Genomic DNA, 25235 nt, shown 5'->3' with positions numbered 1-25235 from the left:
ACTGAAGTTCATACTGTGTATTTTCATTTTTCTAATTTTATTTGCATCTCTTTCTTCACCCATACCATCCTAATTTAGACACTCCTTCATTTCAGCAGGGATGATTTCAGAAATGACTTTACATCCATTACCTCTTTTCCCTTGGTTCTCATTTTCTTGCGTACAAATATTATATCAGGTGTCATTTACCTAGGATGCATAACGAATGCTTTCTTGAACGGAAGAGTTTGGAACACCGTGCAGTAAAGTCGCCAACCATTGAACTAAAGCCTCATTTTACTCTTCTTTGTTTGAAAAGAGAAAATGAAACTATGAAGATGAACATGTAAATTTATTGTTCAAATACAGGAATTGTAGGTATTTGTTGACATCTCCCAACGTAACGTTCAATCTTCCTCAGGCTCCATAATCTGACACATATTTGATAGGTCAGTTTTAATTAGCATGGTTTTCATATACTGATGATTGTTGATGAGTTGACTCGAAAGAGAGGAGGCAGATGTGTAAGTGATTGTTGGCACTGAGAACCATAAGTTGCCTCTCTCTTGCCGGTTAAGAAAAGGACTGTCATGGCTTGACATATCGCTATGCCTGACTGGAAATTTAGAAGATCCCACCATCAGTCTGGAATAACTGCTCTGTAATGGGGATACAATGTGGTTCTGAGAAGTAGATGCAGTTGTAGTAGCAAAGTCCTCAACATGGCCATTTACTTGAGTATAGCTGCTATGTGAGTGCCAATTAAAAATGCCCAACTTTTTTAAAACAGCAGGTTGATCTACCACAATCTGTTCTGTTTGTCTAACTGATATTGGTGATGGGTTAGGTAAGTCACATGGAGATAGGGCATTTGTATTAGTGACAGTCTGGATGGTATGAGGCTTTTGTAATGAAAGGCACACTTAAACTTGTGGAGGCTGAAAACGCGCTCTCTCTACTAATTTCTGGAAGAAACTCAGAGTTACAATCATCTTTGTTGACACTTGCTTTAACATGCTTCTTGTTATCTTGCACTAATGAAGATATTGGAGACACATTGTTAATCCCAACTCTTCTTTTCATTCTTAATAAAAGTTGAGGATGACCTCTTTTGAAATTTGGATTATAGTAGGTCTGTAACTAAAATCAAAGGATTACATTATTTAGTTTCTTTATGCTGCTGCTGCTGCTAAGTCGCTTCAGTCGTGTCCGACTCTGTGCGACCCCATAGACAGAAGCCCACCAGGCTCCCCCATCCCTGGGATTCTCCAGGCAAGAACACTGGAGTACCAAGATAAAACTGACAAGCAAAGCTAAGTTATAAAAATGTGTTCCTTTAATGAAATCAACTAAATAGCATCAAATAAAACACCTCCATTAGTAGTTTAACGGGTAACATGTTAGAAAGAATATGATCCTCAACGAAAAATATGTTGTATATATACAGTAAATACTACTTTAAGTAGCTTCAGGACTTGTATCTGGTTTCACATTGCTAGGAAAGTTTTTTAAACATCCAATATTTTAACATATCCAGCTGTTCTCAACTTCAAAAAATAAAACTTTTCAATGATAGCTACATATATGAACATGCTTTCTAGGGTCACATGATTTAATCTTACATATTGCCAATAAGTGAAAATGTTGGCATACCTTACTCAAAAGAGAGATGTTGTTTTCTTCTTCCAGAAAGACAGGTCGTGAATCAGACCTTTGAAAAGTTTGTCGCTTTTTACTAAATCCATAAAGGTTAAGCTGTTGAATTAAACTTTTCATAGTCTTGGTTTCAAATATTCTGAAAGGTGCCTTTCTTTCCAAGACTTCTTTCTGAAAGAGTTCTTCATTGATCACTATGCATGTGCCTCTCTCATCCCACCAAATAGATTCAAACTGATCACTTCCAACTATATTCCAAAGTTTTTGTGGAAATGTGAGTGAAAGAAAATTATTCACCTCATCTGTTTCAGAGACAGAGTATTTGTAGCATGGCCTTTTTATCACAAGATCCTCAGACAAAGCCTGAAAAGCATATTCTTCAATCATAGATCTCAAAACCGAGTCCCTAGTAAGTGTATAATCATACAAAGAAGATCTAATGGAGGCTTCTGAATCAGTTGATTCATCCTTAGGAGGCCCATCTTGAATTTCTGAAGGAATATGTGCCATCTCAGAGAAATCTTTCTTCAGATACTTTTCTCATTTGTCTGACTACACATCGCAACTTCAAAAATTGCTTGGCTGGCCTACAGATAGAAACTCTCTAGGCCATCACAAAGGTCCTCAAAGTCAAAAAGCTGTGACATCACGAAATCAGTGGTCTCCTAGCAATCGAAGGATAGCTGTGACATCACAAAGTCACTGGTCTCCTAGCCATTGAAGGGTAATGTTCAGCTAGTGTTTACTTCAGCATCAACTTAAAAATACAGACTGCTTACAGAAACAGTAACCAAAACCATGAAGCATGCAAAATATTCCTAAACAATTTTTACACAGAAAAATCACATCAATAAATCTACTTGGTTCCTGAAATAAAAGTGATTTATCACCCTTCTATACACACATTTTTAATATTCAGTACTGTTACCCAAGGAAACTTGGTCTACTGGCTTCTGTGCAATCAAACCTATTAACTGTCTGGGTTCAACTATTCTGTGGTCTATGTACTTAACTTTCAGCCTGGCTGGGGCTTCAGCATCTCTAAAACTGTTCACAGGATATTGCTCAGAATGTTATCGATGGCCCTCGAGGAGGAACTAAAGACCCTTGAATTTGACTAACGGCTAAACCATTATTATTCTCTCTCGCTTGATTATTATCCTTAGATTCTGTCTTTTCTAGCTTCACTGATTAAAATTACTTTTTTTTTAATGTTCTGTGTGTATTTTATTTTATTTTTTAACTTTACAATATTGTATTGGTTTTGCCATACATTAACATGAACCCGCCACAGGTATACATGTGTTCCCTATCCTGAACCCACCTCCCTCCTCCCTCCCCATACCATCCCTCTGGGTTGTCCCAGTGCACCAGCCCCAAACATCCAGTATCATGCATCGAACATGGACTGGTGACTTGGTTCATTTATGATATTATACATGTTTCAATGCCATTCTCCCAAATCATCCCACCCTCTCCCTCTCCCACAGAGTAGAAAAGACAGTTCTATACATCAGTGTCTCTTTTGCTGTCTCGTATACAGAGTTCTTGTTACTATCTTTTTAAATTCCATATATATGCGTTAGTATACTGTATTGGTGTTTTTCTTTCTGGCTTACTTCACTCTGTATAATAGGCTCCAGTTTCATCCACCTCATTAGAACTGATTCACATATACTCTTTTTAATGGCTGAGTAATACTCCACTGTGTGTATGTACCACAGCTTTCTTGTCCATTCATCTCATGATGGACATCTAGGTTTCTTCCATGTCCTGGCTATTATAAACAGTACTGCAATGAACATTGGGCTACAGGTGTCTCTTTCAATTCTGGTTTCCTCAGTGTGTATGCCCAGCAGTGGGATTGCTGGACCATAAGGCAATTCTATTTTCAGTTTTTTAAGGAATCTCCACACTGTTCTCCATAGTGGCTGTACTAGTTTGCATTCCCACCAACAGTGTAAGAGGGTTCCCTTTTCTCCACACTCTGTCCAGCATTTATTGCTTGTAGACTTTTGGATCACAGCCATTCTGACTGGTGTGAAATTGAACATAAAGAGGTCTACAATCTCCTACCTCTTTCTCTCGGTTTTTACACTTTTTCGGTCTTAAGGAAGGACTGCTTAGAACATGAAAGAAAATAAAGTGTTGGACTTAGAGCTCAATCATAAATGTGACAGAAAATCTCAGTTGCAGCTTCAATTTCTTTTTCAGGTTTCCTAGCTCTTGGAATATTTGACCCCTCAACAACTTTGGCTCTTTCCTGTTGAGATGGAGCACGGAGTTGGAAATAATTCTGAAATCTAAGCTTGGTATCAATGTTTTCTGTTATGAAAATATATCTCTATATTTTATATATAATATTCATATATATGTATGTATATATATTTCTATATCTGTTTTTGTCAAAACTGGACAAACATTTGAAAATTGGTAGATCTTTAATAAAAGCAGGGAGGTGAGGATATAAAAGAGTCCTCATATTTTACATGCAGCCAAGAAAACATATTTTGAAGTATTTCAACTTGCATATATTCAACAACTGAGTCAACTTTTTTAATCATTCCTCATTTGGGTTTTAATTTTTTCCATTTCTATTATACCTAACAGGAATTAAAAGCCATTGCACTTTTTTTTATACACACACTCATGCACACACAGGTGTATATATGTCAAAATATAATTTTATACAACTTTATTTAGGTGGCCAAACTCATTGCTTTCTCCCAAGATCTTAAATGAACTACATTACATAATAACTTTCTGGCTGAACAATTCAGATCCTGTTGCTGAAAAGCTCTCCTTCAATCTAGCTCATCTTCCACTGTTCTGTCTGTAATAAGAGGTAGGGCTCATACTTATGAGGACACCTTGAACCCATAAAATCACAACTCTCATTTACTTAGAGGTATTGTTCAAAGAATGCTGTTGCTCTCCTCACATTGGACACAGTTTTATTTTTTTATTTTTAATATAAATATATTTATTTTAATTGGAGTCTAATTGCTTTACAATATTGTATTGGTTTTGCCATATATAAACATGAATCTGCCACAGGTGTACATGTGTGCCTGATCCTGAACCCTCTGCCACCTCCTTCCTCATACCATCCCTCCTGGTTATCCCAGTGCACCAGCCCCAAGCATCCTGTATCATGCATTGAACGTGGACTGGCAGTTCGTTGACATATGTTATTATACATGTTTCAGTGCCATTCTCCCAAATCATGCCACCCTCACCCTCTCCCAGAGTTCAAAAGACTGTTTTATACATCTGTATCTTTTTTGCATGCTCGCATACTTGGTTATCATGATCATCTTTCTAAATTCCACATATATGTGTTAGTTTATTCTATTGGTGTTTTTCTTTCTGGCTAACTTCATTCTGTATAATGGGCTTCAGTTTCATCCACTTCATTAGAACTGACTGAAATGTATTCTTTTTAATGGCTGAATAATACTCCATTGTGTATATGTCCCACAGATTTCTTATCCATTCATCTACTGATGGACATCTAGGTTGCTTCCATGTCCTGGCTATTAGAAACAGTGCTGTGATGAACATTGGGGTACACGTGTCTCTTTCAATTCTGGTTTCCTGTGTGTGTATGCCCAGCAGTGGTATTACTGGGTCGTATGGCAGTTCTATTTGAAGGTTTTTTTTTTTTTTTTAAGGAATCTCCACAATGTTCTCCATAGTGGCTGTACTAACTTGCATTCCCACCTACAGTGTAAGAGGGTTCCCTTTTCTCCACACCCTATTCAGCATTTATTGTTTGTAGACTTTTGGAGCACAACCAATCTGACTGGCACGAAATGGTACCTCTTTGTAGTTTTGCTTTTCATTTCTCTGATAATGAGTAATGTTGAGCATCTTTTCATGTGTTTGTTAGCCATCTGTATGTCTTCTTTGGAGAAATGTCTGTTTAGTCCTTTGGCCCATTATTTCATTGGGGAATTATTTTCCTGGAATTGAGCTTCAGGAGTTGCTTGTATATTTTTGACATTAATTCTTTGTCAGTTGCTTCAGTTCAGTTCAGTTGCTCAGTCATGTCCAACTCTTTGCGACCCCATGAATCGCAGCATGCCAGGCCTCCCTGTCCACCTCCAACTCCTGTAGTTCAACAAACTCACCTCCATCAAGTCGGTGATGCCATCCACCATCTCATCCTCTCTAGTACCCTTCTCCTCCTGACCCCAATCCCTCCCATTATCAGAGTCTTTACCAGTGAGTCAACTCTTCGCACAAGGTGGCCAAAGTACTCGAGTTTCAGCTTTAGCATCATTCCTTCCAAGGAACACCCAGGACTAATCTCCTGTAGAATGGACTGGTGGGATCTCCTTGCATCAAGAGTCTTTTCCAATACTACAGTTCAAAAGCATCAATTCTTCCACGCTCAGCTTTCTTCACAGTCCTACTCTCACATTCATACATGACTACAGGAAAAACCATAGCCTTGACTAGATGGACCATTGTTGGCAAAGTAATGTCTTTGCTTTTGAATATGCTATCAAGGTGGGTCATAACTTTTCTTCAAAGGAGTAAGTGCCTTTTAATTTCTTGGCTGCAGTCACCATCTGTAGTGATTTTGAAACCCCCCAGAATAAAGTCTGACACTGTTTCCCCTTTTACTTCCCCTGAAGTGATGGGACCAGTTGCCATGATCTTCGTTTTCTGAATGTTGAGCTTTAAGCCAACTTTTTCACTCTCCTCTTTCACTTTCATCAACAGGCTTTTTAGTTCCTCTTCACTTTCTGCCAGAAGGGTGGTGTCATCTGCATATCTGACGTTATTGATATTTCTCCTGGCAATCTTGATTCCAGCTTGTGCTTCCTCCAGCCCAGCGTTTCTCATGATGTACTCTGCATATAAGCTAAACAAGCAGGGTGACAATATACAGCCTAGACGTACTCCTTTTCCTATTTGGAATCAGTATGTGTTCCAAGTACAGTTCTAACTGTTGCTTCCTGTCCTGCATATAGGTTTCTCAGGAGTCAGGCCAGGTGTTCTGGTATTCCTATCTCTTTCAGAATTTTCCACATTTTATTGTGATCCACACACTCAAAGGCTTTTACATAGACAATAAAGCAGAAATAGATGTTTTTCTGGAACTCTCTTGCTTTTTCAATGATCCAGCAGATGTTGGCAATTTGATCTCTGGTTCCTCTGCCTTTTGTAAAACCAGCTTGAACATTTGGAAGTTCACGATTCACATACTGCTGAAGCCTGGCTTGGAGAATTTTGAGCATTTCTTTACTAGCGTGGGAGATGAGTGCAATTTTGCGGTGATTTGAGCATTCTTTGGCATTGCCTTTCTTTGGGATTCGAATGAAAACTGACCTTTTTCAGTCTTTTGGCCACTGCTGAGTTTTCCAAATTCGCTGGCATATTGAGTGTAGCACTTTACCAGCATCATTGAAAGGGGCCAAAAGCCCTAAACAGACATTTCTTTAAAGAAGACATATGAAAAATAAATAAATAAATAAAGAAGACATATGGATGGCTAATAAACACATTAAATATGCTTAACATCATTCATTATTAGATAAATGAAAATTAAAATTGTAATGAGCAGTCATCTCACACTGTTCAGAGTGGCCATCACCAGAAGTTCTACAAGCAAGAAATCCTGGAAAGGCTGTGGAGGAAAGTTAACCCTAATACACTGTTGCTGGTAACACAAACTGGTACAACCTGTATGCAGAACAGTTTGGAGATTCCTTGAGAAACTTTCACTAGAACTGTCATATGACCGAGAAACCCCACTTCTTTGCATATACCCAGAGGGAATTAGGATTGAACGAAACACATGTACCCCAATGTTTATTGAAATTGTCTTTACATTAGCTATGGCATGGAAGTAATCTAGATGCACATCAGCAGATGAATATATAAGGAAGTTGTGGTATATATACAAACGGGATATTACTCAGCTACAGAAAGGCATATATTTGTGTCACTTTAACTGAGGCAGTTCAACCTGCAGCCTATTATTCAGAGTGAAAAAAAGTATAGAGAGGCAAATATTGCTTATTAATGCATATAAATGGGATTTAGGAAGACAGTAATAATGACCCTACATGGAGGCTAGTAAAGAAGATCCATATATAAAGAACACTTTATATATGGAGTTAAAGGACGGGATGACTTAAGAATATAGCATTGAAACAGGTACACTACCATAGATAAAAGAGATGACCAGTGCAAGTTCAATGCATTAATGATGCACCCAACTCTTGTGCTGTGGAAGAACGCAGAAGCATGGGGTAATAAGGGAGGTTTGAGTTGTGTTCAGGATAGGGAGACACTTGTTTTCATGTGGCTGGTTCATGTCGATGTATATGTCAAAAACCTAACAGTAATACATAGTAATTCTATTCCAATAAAATAAATCATTTTTAAAAGAAATATGAAGAAATAAAAGAAATGCGTTCAGAAATAGCAGGGACATGCTCCAGAATACAACCTCAACAGTTGTTTTATACCAACTCAAGAAAAGTGGGCCTAGGAGGGGCAGACCATGTGTGCTGGTATAGAAGTTGAAAGTCAAAGAAGATAAGCTTGTGATTGCAATATGTATTTGCAGCATGACCTCAGTATCATAGTCTAAGTAGTGGAAGATGCATGTGGCAGAATGAAAGCGTAGATCGGCATGCCTACTCTGGAGCATAGACTCAGTAGGAGTTAAATGCATGCACTTGAGCATTCTTTCAGGAGTGATAGTACACGTGTTTCAGAGTGAAGATTAATAGGTGCAGCAAAAGTGCTCTAAAATGTTGGAAAATACTTGTAAGAAGGAAGGTTCAGAGTGGAAGCTCAGTATTTGTGGGACTAATGTTATAGACTTAGACTTAAATTGAAGAAAGCAGAGAAGACCACTAGGTGATTCAGGTATGACTTAAATCAGATCCCTTATGATTATACAGTGGACGTGACAAAATATTTAAGGGGTTAGATTTAATAGGGTGCCTGAAGAACTATAGATGGAGGTTCATGAAATTGTACAGGAGGCAGTGATCAAGAACATCTTCAAGAAAAGAAATGCCAAAAGGCAAAATGGTTGTCTGAGGAGGCCTGACAAGTAGTTAAGAAAAGAAGAGAAGCAAAAGGCAAAGGAGAAAAGGGAAGATATACCCATATGACTGCAGATTACCAAAGAATAGCAAGGAGGGATAAGAAAGCCTTCCTCAGTGATCAATGCAAAGAAATAGAGGAAAACAATAGATGGGAAAGACTAGCGATCTCTTCAAGGGAATTAGAGATACCAAGGAAACATTTCATGCCAAGATGGACACAATAAAGGACAGAAATTGTATGGACTTAACAGAAGCAGAAGATATTAAGAAGAGGAAGCAAGAATCTATCCAGAAAAGATTGAAGAACTATACAAAAAAGATCTTCATGATCCAGGTAATCATGATGATGTGATCACTCACCTAGAGCCAGACATCCTGAAACATGAAGTCAAGTGAGCCTTAGGAAGCATCAATACAAAGCTAGTGGAGATATGGAACCCCAGTTGAGCGATTTCAAATCCTAAAAGATAGTGCTGTGAAAGTGCTGAATTCTATGTGCCAGGAAATTTGGAAAATTCAGCAGTGGCAACAAGACTGGAAAAGGTCAGTTGTTCCAGTGTATGTATTTTAGAGCTTGTTCTCTGTAGCGGTGAAATGTGTCCCACAAAGAGTTAGACAGGACTGAAGCAATCTAGTGCAAACAGTTGCAAGATTTTTTTTTTTTTTAACTGTGGCAGCTTTTCTCCAGTGAGAGCTAACTGTGAAGGTGGAGCAGCTGCTTGGCTTCAGTGACCCTGGTGTTGCCAAGTGTGCAGGGTGCAAGGACACATACTTAATATGTGTCCAATCAGAGTCTTTTTTTGAGCTTCTTGTAGCTGGCGATCAGAAGACCTCTTTGGCCAGTCTTTCTCCTAGATCCACCCATTGAGGCACCTAGAAGTCTTCCTTGCCTGGGATCCTTCCCTGTTGTTCAATTTGTCAGCACATAGAGAGACCTCCCTGTCTGGGGTCCTACTCTGTAGATCAGTGCATCAGGCACTTAAAGGAGCATCGTGAGTGGGGTTCTACTCTAGTTTTGTGCATCAGGCACTTAAAGGAGCACCCTGGGTGGTGTCCTGCTCTGTATATCAATGTGTTCAGCATTTGATGGGTCAGCCTCACTATTGTAGTAACTGCTGATGCTAGTATGTGGGGAGAGAGAGGCTATGGTGGTTGCTCCACCCCCATACATGTGACTCAGTGATATCGCCTTGCTTCCGTGGCTGCCTGGCTTTCCTCCACATGAATATCCAACCACAGTCTCCTCCCTCACGCTCCCTCTCTCCATCTCTCTACTGTAAACAGCAGCCTTCGCCCAGGAATTGCACCAGAATCCCTAAACTCCAGCTCCCAGCCACTATGCCTTTCAGGGGACGCATGTCCTTGTCTGGGGTATGTACAGCTGTAGCAAGGACTCATTGATTCTCATTGCATCTAGGTTTCCACAGATCAGCTGTTTCACTCTCAGCTTTAAATGTTTATTCTATTATTCAAACAATTCCCCCAAGGTGGGATTAGACCCCTGCTTCATTTCCTTCACACACTCGGGGCAGATTCAGTCCTAATAAAACTCCTGTTTTTCCCCCAGTTGTTTCATCCTACTGAGTTTTGCGTGATTCTATATATTCTTTTCCACTGGTCAGGTACTCCTTTCTGCTTTCAGCTGATGTTCTGATTACTTGTCTGTGTCTGAAGGTGTATGCCTGATGTATCCACGGAGAGATGTAGTCCACATCTACCTACAGCTCCACCACCGTGTGTTCTCATCTCACGATAGTTTTAGAACAGAGAGAAAAGGAAAGATATAAATATCTGAAGGCAGAGTTCCAAAGAATAGCAAGAAGAGAAAAGAAAGCCTTCTTCAGCGATCAATGCAAAGAAATAGTGGAAAACAACAGAATGGGAAACACTAGGGATCTCTTCAAGAAAATCAGAGATTTGGATTTGGAAAGGAAGATTTCATGCAAAGATGAGCTCGATAAGGGACAGAAATGGTATGGACCTAACAGAAGCAGACAATATTAAGAATAGATGGCAAGAATACACGGAAGAAAAGACCTATATATAGAAAACTATAAAACACTGGTGAAAGAAATCAAAGAGGACACTAATAGATGGAGAAATATACCATGTTCATGGATTGGAAGAATCAACATAGTGAAAATGAGTATACTTCCCAAAGCAATTTATAGATTCAATGCAATCCCTATGAAGCTACCAACGGTATTCTTCACAGAGCTAGAACAAATAATTTCACAATTTGTATGGAAAATTAAAAAACCTCGAATAGCCAAAGCTATCTTGAGAAAGAAGAATGGAACTGGAGGAATCAACCTACCTGACTTCAGGCTCTATTACAAAGCCACAGTTATCAAGACAGTATGGTACTGGCACAAATACAGAAATATTGATCAATGGAACAAAACAGAAAGCCCAGAGATAAATCCATGCACATATAGACACCTTATCTTTGACAAAGGAGGCAAGAATATACAATGGATTAAAGACAATCTCTTTAACAAGTGGTGCTGGGAAAACTGGTCAACCACTTGTAAAAGAACGAAACTAGAACACTTTTAACACCATACACAAAAATAAACTCAAAATGGATTAAAGATCTCAACGTAAGACCAGAAACTATAAAACTCCTAGAGGAGAACGTAGGCAAAACACTCTCTGACATACATCACAGCAGGATCCTCGATGACTCACCTCCCAGAATACTGGGAATAAAAGCAAAAATAAACAAATGGGACCTAATTAAACTTAAAAGCTTCTGCACATCAAAGGAAACTATTAGCAAGGTGAAAAGGCAGGCTTCAAAATGGGAGAAAATCATAACAGATGAAGCAACTGACAAACAACTAATCTCAAAAATATACAAGCAACTCCTACAGCTCAACTCCAGAAAAATAAATGACCCAATCAAAAAATGGGCCAAAGAACTAAATAGACATTTCTCCAAAGAAGACATACAGATGGCTAACAAACACATGAAAAGATGCTCAACATCACTCATTATCAGAGAAATGCAAATCAAAACCACTATGAGGTACCATTTCACACCAGTCAGAATGGCTGTGATCCAAAAGTCTACTAGCAAGAAATGCTGGAGAGGGTGTGGAGAAAAGGAAACTCTCTTACACTGTTGGTGGGAATGCAAACTAGTACAGCCACTATGGAGAACAGTGTGGAGATTCCTTAAAAAAACTGGAAATAGAACTGCCTTATGATCCAGCAATCCCACTGCTGGGCATACTCACTGAGGAAACCAGAAAGGAAAGAGACACGTGTACCTCAATGTTCATCGCAGCATTGTTTATAATAGCCATGCCATGGAAGCAACCTAGATGCCCATCAGCAGATGAATGGATAAGAAAGCTGTGGTACGTATACACAATGGAGTATTATTCAGCCATTAAAAAGAGTACATTTGAATCAGTTCTAATGAGGTGGATGAAACTGGAGCCTATTAAACAGAGTGAAGTAAGCCAGAAAGAAAAACACCAATACAGTATACTAATGCATATATATGGAATTTAGAAAGATGGTAACGATAACCCTGTGTACGAGACAGCAAAAGAGACACTGATGTATAGATCAGTCTTATGGACTCTGTGGGAGAGGGAGAGGGTGGGGAGATTTGGGAGAATGGCATTGAAACTTGTATAATATCATGTATGAAACGAGTCACCTATCCAGGTTTGATGCACGATACTGGATGCTTGGGGCTGGTGCACTGGGACGACCCAGAGGGATGGTATGGGGAGGGAGGAGGGAGGAGGGTTCAGGATGGGGAACACATGTATACCTGTGGCGGATTCATTTTGATATTTGGCAAAACTAATACAATATTGTAAAGTTTAAAAATAGAATTAAAAAAAAAGAATACACAGAAGAACTGTACAAAAAAGATCTTCACGACTCAAATAATCACGATGGTGTGATCACTGACGTAGAACCAGACATCCTGGAATGTGAAGTCAAGTGGGCCTTAGAAAGCATCACTATAAAAAAAGCTAGTGAAGGTGGTGGAATTCCAGTTGAGCTATTCCAAATCCTGAAAGATGATGCAGTGAAAGTGCTGCACTCAATATGCCAGCAAATCTGGAAAACTCAGCAGTGGCCACAGGACTGGAAAAGGTCAGTTTTCATTCCAATCCCAAAGAAAGGCAATGCCAAAGAATGCTCAAACTACAGCACAATTGTACTCATCTCACACGCTAGTAAAGTAATGCTCAAAATTCTCCAAGCCAGGCTTCAGCAATATGTGAACCATGAACTTCCTGATGTTCAAGCTGGTTTTAGAAAAGGCAGAGGAACCAGAGATTAAATTACCAACATCAGGTGGATCAAAGAAAATGCAAGAGAGTTCCAGAAAAACATCTATTTCTGCTTTATTGACTATGCCAAAGGCTTTGACTGTGTGGATCACAATAAACTGTGGAAACTTCTGAAAGAGATGGGAATACCAGACCACCTGATCTGCCTCTTGAGAAATTTGTAGGCAGGTCAGGAAGCAACAGTTAGAACTGGACATGGAACAACAGACTGATTCCAAATAGGAAAAGGAGTTCGTCAAGGCTTTATACTGTCACCCTGTTTATTTAACTTATATGCAGAGTACGTCATTAGAAACGCTGGACTGGAAGAAACACAAAGTGGGATCAAGATTGCCGGGAGAAATATCAATAACCTCAGATATGCAGATGACAGCACCCTTATGGCAGAACGTGAAGAGGAACTCGAAAGCTTCTTGATGAAAGTGAAAGTGGAGAGTGGAAAAGTTGGCTTCAAGCTCAACATTCAGAAAACGAAGATCATGGCACCCAGTCTCACCACTTCATGGGAAATAGATGGGGAAATAGTGGAAACAGTGTCAGACTTTATTTTTCTGGGCTTCAAAATCACTACAGATGGTGACTGCATCCATGAAATTAAAAGACACTTACTCCTTGGAGGGAAAGTTATGACCAACCTAGAGAGCATATTCAAAAGCAGAGACATTACTTTGCCAACAAAGGTTCGTCTAGTCAAGGCTATGGTTTTTTTCCTGTGGTCATGTATGGATGTGAGAGTTGGACTGTGAAGAAGGCTAAGCGCTGAAGAATTGATGCTTTTGAACTGTGGTGTTGGAGAAGACTCTTGAGAGTCCCTTGGACTGCAAGGAGATCCAACCAGTCCATTCTGAAGGAGATCAGCCCTGGGATTTCTTTGGAAGGAATGATGCTAAAACTGAAACTCCAGTACTCTGGCCACCTCATGCCAAGAGTTGACTCATTGGAAAAGACTCTGATGCTGGGAGGGATTGGGGGCAGGAGGAGAAGGGGACGACAGAGGATAAGATGGCTGGATTGCATCACTGACTCGATGGACGTGGGTGTCAGAGAACTCCAGGAGTTGGTGATGGACAGGGAGGACTGACGTGCTGCGATTCATGGGGTCGCAAAGAGTCGGTCGCAAAGAGCGACTGATCTGATCTGATCTGATATATTCTTTTCCACTGGTCAGGTACTCCTGTCTGCTTTCAGCTGATGTTCTGATTACTCGTCTGTGTCTGAAGGTGTATGCCTGATGTATCCACGGAGAGATGTACTCCACATCTACCTACAGCTCCACCATCTTGTTCTCTCATCTCACAAAATTTTAGAGCACAGAATCCACAGTGGCAGTAGGTGTGCTATAAAATGTGAGTTTAGACATACACCCGAGGGCAAGCTCGGTGATTTCAGCACAGCTGATCTAAAGCATGGATTTAGTGTTGGCCAGACACATGGTTCAAATATTAAGAAAATTATTTATGGTGTGCCAGTTCTAGAGCACAAGATTAGTGGTTGTGTAACATTTGCTGTAGAATGCAAGTTCAGTTGTGGAAAGAGGTATGCTCCACAATGCAACTGAGACGTTTTAGTCATCTTGTGGTAGAGTACATGCTCAATAGTGGTAGGAACTGTGCTCTAGTGTGCATTCAGTAGTGGCTGGATGCATGTTGCCATTGCCAATGGGATAGCTTCAGACAGCCTGTTCTAAAGTGCAAGCACACTAGTGGCAGAACATGTGCTCCAGATTGCAAGCTAAGTAGTTTCAGTACTTCTATGCTACAGCTCAGGCACAGTAGTGATGTATGCAGGCTCCAAAGTGCCATCCTACTCTTTGTGTCATGTCTGCTCTAGAGCACAGTCTTAGTAGTGGTGGGGAGAATCCTCAAAAGCACAATCTCAGGAGATGAAGAAGGAGTTCTCTAAAGCAAAGATTCAGTATTTGAAGCATGCCTGCTCTAGATCATGGGTCTGTAATAACAGGGGTATCTAAAGTGTGCTTCACTGTTGAGATGCATGCTGAAGAGTTAAGTTCAGCAGATTAAGCATGCCTGCTCTACATGTGCTTCAGAGTGTTGTCTCAGGAGTTGCAGTACACTTGCTTAAGAGTGCAGATCAGTAATTGAGGGACATGTTCTCTTGCACACTGGGTTTTTATTTTTGGATGCATATCCAGAGATCAAACAGTGAAAATGTGAATCACCTGCTCTGCCACACAAGCTCAGTAGTGGGAAGACAAGTCCTCAACAGTGCAAGCACAAGGGTTGTGGCATATGTGTGTTGTGACGCATGATCAATCGAGGCAGGACATATGAAGTATACACCAGGTCTGTAGTTGTGGCAGGTCATCCATAGATGTACCTGTGGAACACAGGTACACTACTCACAACTTACACAGTCTAGAGTGCTGGATGACTAGCAGTTTAATGGCTGGTATAAAATGCCACTGGAGTAATTGTTGCATACACCTTCTGGAGCAATACCTCAAGGAAATGACTTGAATGCTTCAGAATTCAAAGTCACTAGTGGTCACACAGTTGATCTAGAATGATGGTTCACTCGTGGGTAGGATATGTGTTTTACAATGCAGCCTCCATTTTCCTGGAACAGGTCCTCCAGAGTGCAACCCCAGTAGTTGGGACACATGCTCTAGAGTACAGGAAGAAGAGTGGGGGAAAATATGCAACAGCGGGCAAGCCAAATCATTGGCAAATTTCCGCTGCAGAGTGTGGGATCACTACTTTAAGCTCACAGGCCATGGAGCGAGATTAGTAGTGGAACTCATGGTCTATAAGGCAGGCTCAGCAGTGATAAAACAGTGTACATGGGTGCAAAATCAGTAGCTGAACCATGTTTTGGGGCCTGGGCTTACAAGTGGCAAGACACATGCTTCAGAGTGCAAAATTAGTAATGGCCACACACATGCTCTAGGCCACATGCTCACTAGCTCTGCCATGCCTGCTTAGTGTAAGGACTCAGAAGTGACAGGTGTGCTATAGTAGTAGGATTGATACTGCTGGGGTGCATGATTCAGTGTGCAGGTGCGTAGCTCAGGCATTCTTACTCTACAGCATAGTCTCAGTAGTGTCAGAACATTGGCTCTTGAAGACACACACAGTCATGATGAGAGATATGCTTCTGAGTAAACCTCAGTAGTGCAAAACCCATGATAAAATGTGTGCACTCTGTAGTCATGAGATCTGTACTTCCAATTGCAAGTTCAGTTACTGTGGCATGTGTGCAACTAGAGGATGTTCTCAGTAGAGCCCGGATGCTCATGCTCAGTAGAGGTGTACCATGTCCTCCAGTGTTCAAACTCACTATGTCTATAGGAGTGCTGGCTCAGTTGTCTCCAGAAGTAAATAAACTTCAGTGCAAGTCCAGTAGTTGTTTAGGCACACCTGAACTACGGCGCAGGTTGAGAAGTGGCCTGACTTACCTATAAAGCAACAAGCTAACCATTGTGATATTTATGCTTTAGAGTGAAAGTTCAGCAGGTGATGAACTCTTGTTCTGGAAGGCAATTTCAGTAGTGCAGGGATGCAGAATCCAGAGTGTAATATACCAAAAGTGTATGTGTACTTACAACAGGCATGTTTTGGGGACAGGCTCAGTAGTGGCAGGCCATATTCTCAAGAACCCAGGTTCGGGAGTGATAGGATGTATGCTCTACTGTGCAGTCTCAGTGACAGCAAGGCACTTGTTCTAAATCTTGTTAATAATCTCAATAGTGGCAGAAAGGATGATCCAGATTGGAAACTAAGTAGTTCCAGCGTATGTCCTCTAGATGGCGGTCTCAGTATTGACAAGCGCGTATTCCAGAGTGCAAGCTCGGTGTATGTAGCATGTGCGGTTTGAAATCGGAGAAGGAAATGGCAACCCACTCCAATATTCTGGCCTGGAGAATTCCGTGGACAAGGGGCCTGGTGGGCTGCTCTCCATAGGTTCGCACGGAGTCGGACAAGACTAAAGCGACTTAGCATGCATGCATGCATTGGAGAAGGAAGTGGCAACCCACTCCCGAATTTATAGCAGGGATAGGGGAGCCTGGTGGGCTGCTGTCTACGGGGCCACACAAAGTCAGACACCACTGAAGTGACTTAGCAGCAGCAGCAGTGGTTTGAAATCAGGGTTCAGTAGTTATGAAAAGCTTCTTGCATTTTCCGTGGTTATAGCATGCCAGGGCCAGAGAGCAGACACACTTGGTTGTGATACTTATGATCTAGAGTTGTAATGCATGTTCCAGAGTGCAAACTAATTAGTATACCTGTTCTAATTCAATTCTCAGTAAAGGCAAAATGCAAAGTCGTGATTTCAACCTCAGTAGTTGCTGCATGCATAATCAGAAGTAGTGGTTCATACACTCATGAGTGCCAGATGATGAGTTTCACCACAGAGTGGCGCACAGCACTGGTAAGGAGCATACTTCAGAATGTAAACTTAGTAGTTCCTGGATGCATACTACAGAGGGTGAGCTCAGTAGCTTCACTGCATGTATGTTTCACACTGTGAACTCCATAGTACTTGATGGTATTATATTGACAGTATGCCTACTTTAGAGTACTTGCTTAGGAGTGGAAGAATGCATACATTCAAATATAAACTCGGTAAACTGGTCCTAAGATGGCAGTGACATATGAGAGGGAGTTCAATTTTTCCCCAGTAAATACCTCAACAGATTGTCAGGATATGGAGTAACTTTCACTAAACCAGTTCTATATGCTGGCAGAGGACACCAGAAAGGCCAATCAGTTTGCTCAGAATGAGGTAGGAGAAGAGATAAACAAGAAAAGAGGAACAAAGGATCTAGGGATAGAGACTGATTCTAGAACCAGACATGCAACAATGGACTGGTTCTTGATTGTAACCTGGCTTATTTAAATTAGATGCAGAGCACATCATGTGAAATGCCAGACTGGATGAAGCACAATCTGGGATCAAAATCGCTGGGAGAAATAGCAATAACCTCAGATACACAGATGACAAAACCCATATAGCAGAAAGTGAAGAGGGACTAAAGAGCCTCTTGATGAAAGTGAAACAGGAGAGTGAAAAAGCTGGCTTAAAACTTGACATTCAAAAACGAAGATCATGGCTTCTGGCCCCATGAGTTCATAGCAAGTAGATGGGGAAACAATGGAAACGGTGAGAGACTTTATTTTCTTGGCTCCAAAATCACTGTAGATGGTGGCTGCAGCATAAAATTGAAAGACACTTGCTTCTTGGAAGAAAAGCTATGACCAACCTAGACAGGATATTTAAAAACAGAGACATTACTTTGCCAAAAAAGTCTTTCTAGTCCAAGCTATAATTTTTCCAATAGTCATGTATGGATGTGAGAGTTGGACTATACAGAAAGCTGAGCCCTAAAAAATTGATGCTTTTGAAGTGTGGTGTTGGAGAAGGCTCTTGAGAGTTCCTTGGACAGCAAGGGAATAAAATCAGTCAGTAAGAAATTCAGTCCTGAATATTTATTGGAAGGACTGATGTTAAAGCTGAAGCTACAATATTTTGGCCACCTGATGCAAAGAACTGACCCTTGCAAATGACCCCAGTGCTGGGAAAGATTGAAGGCAGGAGGAGAAGCAGATGACAGAGGATGAGATTGAGTCCATCACCGACTCAATGGAGATGAGTTTGAGCAAGCTATGGAAGTTGGTGATGGACAGAGGAACCTGGTGTGCCACAGTTCTTGGGGTTACAAATAGGTGGACACGACTGAGCAACTGAACTGAACTTGTGTTGGGGATAGAGAGTCGATTCCTAGGCAGAGTGATAGGAAGTCTGGCCTCCGCAAAGAGGAGAAAGGTGTCTGGATTTTTGAGAACGAGATAGGGTTCTGGAATTCTCAAGGAGGAGAAAAGGGCAAACATGTTTGCTTGCTTGCTTGTTTGTTTTTCTCTATATTCCTTAGTCTTAGTTATATAAAATGTTTTTTTTTTTCTTTTTCCTTTACCCCTGGAACTGATGATTACACAGCAAACAACTCAGTTTAAACTCTGTAATTGGGATTTTATAGCCACAATGTGTCATGCTTGAGGACAGTTTCTCTTCCCAGAAAAACTTTTGATGAATCCTAATATTTTAGAAGCTATATAATGGGAGTGGGTCTGGTAGGATCTTTCTACTGTTAAATTCTAATCCTGTTATTCTAAAATATAAATTGTGGGAGTAGGTCTGGTAAAATTTTCACAAACTTGAGACATTCTTTTGATTTATTATAATCACTAAATTAAAATGTATGTAACTCCCTTGCTAAGACTAGTAAGGGTGGCATTCTCCGGCCCCCTTCTGATGTCCATGTCAGAAGCTTTCTCTGTTCCTTTTCTTACTTTAATAAAACTCTGCTATGCAAGCGCTCTTGAGTGATCAAGCCTGGTCCTCGGTCCTGAAGTTAAATCTTCTTCTTCAGAGATTTGAATCTGGCACTATCCATCTTAAGCTATTAGAGAAGGAGAAGTTTCCATACCACAGGAAACCCTCTCAGAGGTTGATTCAGTGGGCCACTTTGGAATCTCACAGGGTGGTATAACCACATCCCATCCACCCCCAAACAAAAATCATCTAGGAATTCAAGCCAAAAAGGCAATTATTAGTGGAGAATTGCCTCACAGTCTCGTGTCCACCCACAATGAGTGGGGGCTAGGTACAGAGGCACCCTCTGTATCTTCAGTCCTTAGAATAAAGATGGGGTTTGAATGCTCTGAGGACACTCTAAGAGAACTAATGTGATGTAGCAAGCTAAAGTACATAATGTCAGAGAGAGAAAAATATAAAAAGAACAGGAATGTTCCCATGAGAGGTCTCGAAGACAACACTACGACCCCTGGCCTGCGTAAAGAACAGATTGTGCCCTAGTATTTACTGAAGGAGAGCAAGCTAGCTTCCATTCTGGCCCTCCCAGAAAGCAAAGATTCAGAATGTTGATAACCAGAGGCAGAAAGCTATAACCTTTTAGGCCCACAAGACTTCATCTCCTGCCAAGCTGTGAGCAGACTCTATCCATGAGCAGCCTCTAACCATGGCTTCCTGGGATCTGAGACAGTTTATAGCTGCCAAGAGTGTCATAACCTGAGAGCAACTCCTCTGAGGAGATGCACAGCTCACCATGCATGGACTGTATCCTTGTGGAGTATCTGAGAAACTGACCAGAATGAACCTGAGCAGTGCACGAAAAACATGGCCCACCAGGGACTATGCCATCACAGCCATCCTGAGAGACATAGTGGCTCTCTGGAAGAGTGTACTCTGGAACATCCTGGAACCTGAGCAGCTTGGACCTGGAAAGTGCATTAGACAAAGGGCCCACCTGGGACTATGCTCTGGCAGAACACCAGGCCACTTTGGCCTGGGAAGAGCAGGAGATGCATGGCTCAACTGGGACTGGGCATTCATAGAACACCCAGAAATATGAGCAGCTTGGGCCTTGGAAGTGCAGGAGACAAAGAACCCACCTGGGACTGTGCCCCAAACAGAGAACTGGGGAGTCTGGACTGCTTGGGCCTGGGAAGAGCAAGAGATACATGGTTCAACTGGGGCTGGGCCTTCATACAGCACCTGGGAATCTGAGCAGCTTGGACCTGGGAAGTGCAGGAGACACATGGCCAACGTGGGACTTCACGCCTAGCACAGGACGGACCCTAGGTAGCTTGGGCCTGGGAAGTGCATGAGATACATGGCCCTCCTGTGACTGTGCCCTCACAGGGCACCCAGGAGCTTGAGTGGTTGGATCTGAGAAGTGCACATCACCTTGGACTTTGGCAGACCCTGTGCTGTCCATTCACTACACGGCCTCCCCACAAATCTCAGCGGTATTTGTTTGCAGTGCTCCTGCCTCTCCACAGCACAACAGAGCAAATGACCCTGAATAGGGTCTACTGTCACCTCTTCCTATCAGGGCTTAGATTAGACATTGAAGAGACTTGCAAGCAGAGGAGGCCAGCATAAGTAAAGATAAGACAGGAGAACCACTCCACAAGTGGCAGGTGCAACAGATTAAAATCAAGCAGTAAAATTGCATTTAAGGACAATTGCAGACTTTGAGAAAAAGTGCAAGCTAGAACAAGGGATAACCTGATACTGAACTGACCCCACAATATTTTTCCTAATTTTTGTGTTCGATTCTGTTTCAGTTTATTTTATATCGTACATTTGGGAGTCCAAATTCTAGTTTAGGGTTTTTAATTGTTGCTTTCTGATTAACTATTAAATTAGTTTAATAAATTAATAATAAATTAATTAACAAATTAATTTAATTTAATAATTAAAATTATTAATTTTGTAGCATTAAGAGTCTATTTTTAATATCCATTTTCCTTCAGGGATTTGATTACAGCCTTGATTGTTTTCTTTCCTTTTGACTTTCTTTTCTCTTCCTGATCAACTCTATCCAACTCTTTCCTCTTCTTTTCTATATCTAATGCTGTGAATCTCTTTGAGTGTTCAGGTTGCGGAGTTATTTCCCCTCTAACATGGGGTTTTGTCTTCTGTGCAATGTTGAAAGAGTAGTCTTGAGGTTACTGAAAGAGGGGGACCAAAAACCTTAGGCAGGTAGCTCAGCTCCAGAACTTTGGATCGTCACAGAACCTCTGGCCCCAGGGAATAGTGATAGACAAGATACCATCCAAAAGGATACATGCCTACACTGAAAGCAAGCTCCATCCAAAAGCAGCAAGCTCCAGTGCATGACAACCCATGCTAATCTTCCAGCAAAACAAGAACACACTCAAGAAAATTAAAAGGCAGTCTTCTAAGTTTAGTCACTCAGTTCCGTCTGACTCTTTGCAACCCCATGGACTGCAGCACACCAGGCCTCACTGTCAATCACCAACTCCCCAAGTTTACACAACTCATGTCCACTGAGTCAGTGATGCCATCCAACCATCTCATCCTCTGTCATACCTTTCTCCTTTGGACCTCAATCTCTCCCAGCATCAGGGTCTTTTCAAATGAGTCAGCTGTTCGCATCAGGTGGCCAAAGTATTGGAGTTTCAGCTTCAGCATCAGTTCTTCCAATGAATATTCAGGACTGATTTCCTTTAGCATGGACTTGTCGGATCTCCTTGCAGTACAAGGGACTCTCAAGAGACTTCTCCAACACTGCAGTTCAGAAGCATCAATTCTTTGATGCTCAATTTCTTTATAGTCCAACTCTCACATCCATACATGACTACTAGAAAAACCATAACTTTGACTAGACAGAGCTTGTTGGCAAAGTAATGTCTCTGCTTTTTAATGTGCTGTCTAGGTTGGTCATAACTTTCCTTCCAAGGAGTAAGCATCTTTGAATTTCATGGCTTTGATCACAATCTGCAGTGATTCTGGAGCCCTTCAAAAGAAAATCAAACACTGATTGCCCATCTTTTTGCCATAAAGTGACGGGATCAGATGCCATGATCTTACTTTTCAGAATGCTGAGCTTTAAGCCAACGGTTCACTCTCCTCTTTCGATTTCATTAAGTGGCTCTTTAGTTCTTCCCTTTCTGCCATAAGAGTGATGTCATCTGCATATCTGAGGTTATTTCTCCTGGAAAACTTGATTCCAGATTGTGCTTCACTCATCATAGTGTTTCTCATGAGGTACTCTGCATAGAATTTAAATAAGCATAGTGACAATATATAGCCTTGACATACTCCTTTTCCTATGTGGAACCAGTCGTTCCATGTCCCGTTCAAACTGCTGCTTCAGAACTGCATAGAGGCTTCTCAAGAGGCAGGTCAGCTGCTCTGGTATTCCCATCTCTTTCAGAATTTCCCAACGTTTATTGTAATCCACACAGTGAAAGTCTTTGGAATAGTCAATAAAGCAGAAGTAGATCTTTTCCTGGAACTCCCATGGTTTATTGATGATCCAGCGGATGTTGGTCATTTGATCTCTGCTTCCTCTGACCTTTCAAAAACCAGCTTGAACATCTGGAAGTTTATGGTTTATGTATTGTTGAAGCATGGCTTGGAAAATTTTTAGTATTACTTTACTAGCAAGTGAGATAAGTGCAATTGTGCAGTGGTTTGAGCATTCTTTAGCATTGCCTTTCTTTGGGGTTGGAATGAAAACTGATCTTTTCCAGTCCCGAGCCACTGCTGAGTTTTCCTAATTTGCTGACATATGGAGTGCGGCACTGCCATAGCATAATCTTTTAGGATTTGAAATAGCTCAACTGCAATTCTATCACTTCCACTAACTTTGTTCATAGTGATGCTTCTGAAGGCCTAATGACTTCACATTCCAAGATGTCTGGATCTAGGTGAGTGATCACGTCATCATGATTATTTGGGTTGTGAATTTCTTTTATGTACAGTTCTTCTGTGTATTCTTTGCCACCTCTTCTTAATATCTTCTGCTGCTTTTGGGTCCATACCATTTCTGTCCTTATTGTGCCTATCTTTGCATGAAATATTCTTTTGGTATCTCATGTTTTCTTGAAGTGATCTCTAGTCTTTCCCATTCTATTGCTTTCCTCTATTTCTTTGCACTGATCACCAAGGAAAGCTTTCTTATCTCTCCTTGCTATTCTTTGGAGCTGTGTATTCAAACGGGTATATCTTTCCTTCTCTCCTTTGCCTTTCACTTCTCTTCGTTTCACAGCTATTTGCAAGGCTTCCTCAGGCACCCATTTTGCCTTTTTGCATTTCTTTTTCTTGGGGATGGTCTTAATCCCTGTCTCCTTTACAATGTCATGAACCTCCATCCATAGTTCATCAGGCACTCTATCAAATCTAGTCTCTTAAATTTATTTCTCACTTCCACTATATAATCATAAAGGATTTGATATAGGTCATTCCTGAATGGTCTAATGGTTTTCCCTACTTTCTTCAATTTAAGTCTGAATTTGGCAATAAGGATTTCCTGACCTGAGCCACAGTCAGCTCCTGGTCGTGTTTTATGCTCTCTAGCAGAAGTAAGCATCTTTTAATTTCATGGCTATAGTCACTATCTACAGTGATTTTGTAGCCCCCCAAAATAAAGTCTGTCACAATTTCCACTGTTTTCGCATCTATTTGTCATGAAGTGATGGGACAGGATGCCGTGATCTCGATTGTCCTAATGTAGAGTTTAAGCCCACTTCTTCACTCTCCTCTTTCACTTTCATCAAGAGATTCTTCAGTTCCTCTTCACTTTCTGCCATAAGGGTGGTGTCATCTGCATATCTGAAGTTATTGACATTTCTCCTGGCAATCTTGATTCCAGTTTGTGTTTATTCCAGCCCAGCATTCCTCTGCACAGAAGGTAAATAAACATGGTGACAATATACAGCCTTGAGGTACTCCTTTTCCTATTTGTAACCAGCCTGTTATTCAATGTCCAGTGCTAACTGTTGCTTCCTGACCTGCATACAGGCTTCTCAAGAGGTAGGTCCGGTGGTCTGGTATTCCTATCTCTTTCAAAATTTTCTACAGTTTATTTTTATCCACTGGAGAAGGAAGTGGCAACCCACTGCAGTGTTCTTGCCTGGAGAATCCCAGAGACAGGGGAGCCTGGTGGGCTTCAGTCTATGGGGTCGCACAGAGTCGGACACGACTGAAGTGACTTAGCAGCCGCAGCATTTTGATCCACACAATCAAAGGCTTTTGCTAAAGTAGATGTTTTCCTGGAACTTGCTTGTTTTTTCAAAGATCCAGCAGATGTTGTGAATTTGATGTCTGGTTCCTCTGTAGTTTCTAAAACAAGCTTGAACATCTGGAAGTTAACGGTTGATGTATTGCTGAAGCCTGGCTTGGAGAATTTTGAGCATTACTTTGCTAGTATGTGAGATAAGTACAACTGCATGGTAGTTTGAGCATTCTTTGGCATTGCCTTTCTTTGAGATTGGAATGAAAACTGACCGTTTCCAGCCAAGCCACTGCTGAGATTTTCAAAGTTTCTGGCATATTGAGTGCCTCAATTCCACAGTATCATCTTCTAGGATTTGAAATAACTCAACTGGAATCAAAGCCATAATAGAGCCCCCTAATTCTCTAATGGACACTGCATTGCCTCTCAGAAAAAATGAGATCCACAGTCATCTTCTATAACAGCAACAACAGCAAAATTCCCTCAACTAGAAAACCTTCACAATCCACTGGTCCCACCACATTCATTGGGAGGAGACTGCCCAATTAATAGCAATGATGACCTTCCAGTTTGCAGAAAACAGACCTCAAAGACAGCTGTCTAAACAACATGAAAAGCAGAGACATATCCAGCAGGTGAAGGAACACAATAAAAATCAACAAACCAATGAAAGAG

The 25235-nt window shown here is 41.1% G+C and overlaps 1 protein-coding gene across 1 annotated transcript; it reads right to left on the bottom strand.

Annotated features, from left to right (window-relative positions):
* Positions 1-416: 416 nt before the first annotated feature.
* LOC132344662 (heat shock transcription factor, Y-linked-like) lies at positions 417-2146 on the bottom strand (the record flags this gene model as incomplete). The annotated part of the gene is given in 3 exon segments (XM_059884306.1): positions 417-887; positions 889-1119; positions 1633-2146. Coding segments are annotated over 3 exon segments (1215 nt in total), but the record flags the coding sequence as incomplete, so codon positions are not given.
* Between the last annotated feature and the right edge of the window lie 23089 nt (positions 2147-25235).

Source organism: Bos taurus, chromosome Y (assembly GCF_002263795.3).
Source record: "Bos taurus isolate L1 Dominette 01449 registration number 42190680 breed Hereford chromosome Y, ARS-UCD2.0, whole genome shotgun sequence".
In the NCBI taxonomy this organism is placed as follows: domain Eukaryota; kingdom Metazoa; phylum Chordata; class Mammalia; order Artiodactyla; family Bovidae; genus Bos; species Bos taurus.
The sequence above is the reverse complement of the archived record's forward strand: the minus strand, read 5'-3'. Positions and strand labels throughout refer to the sequence as shown.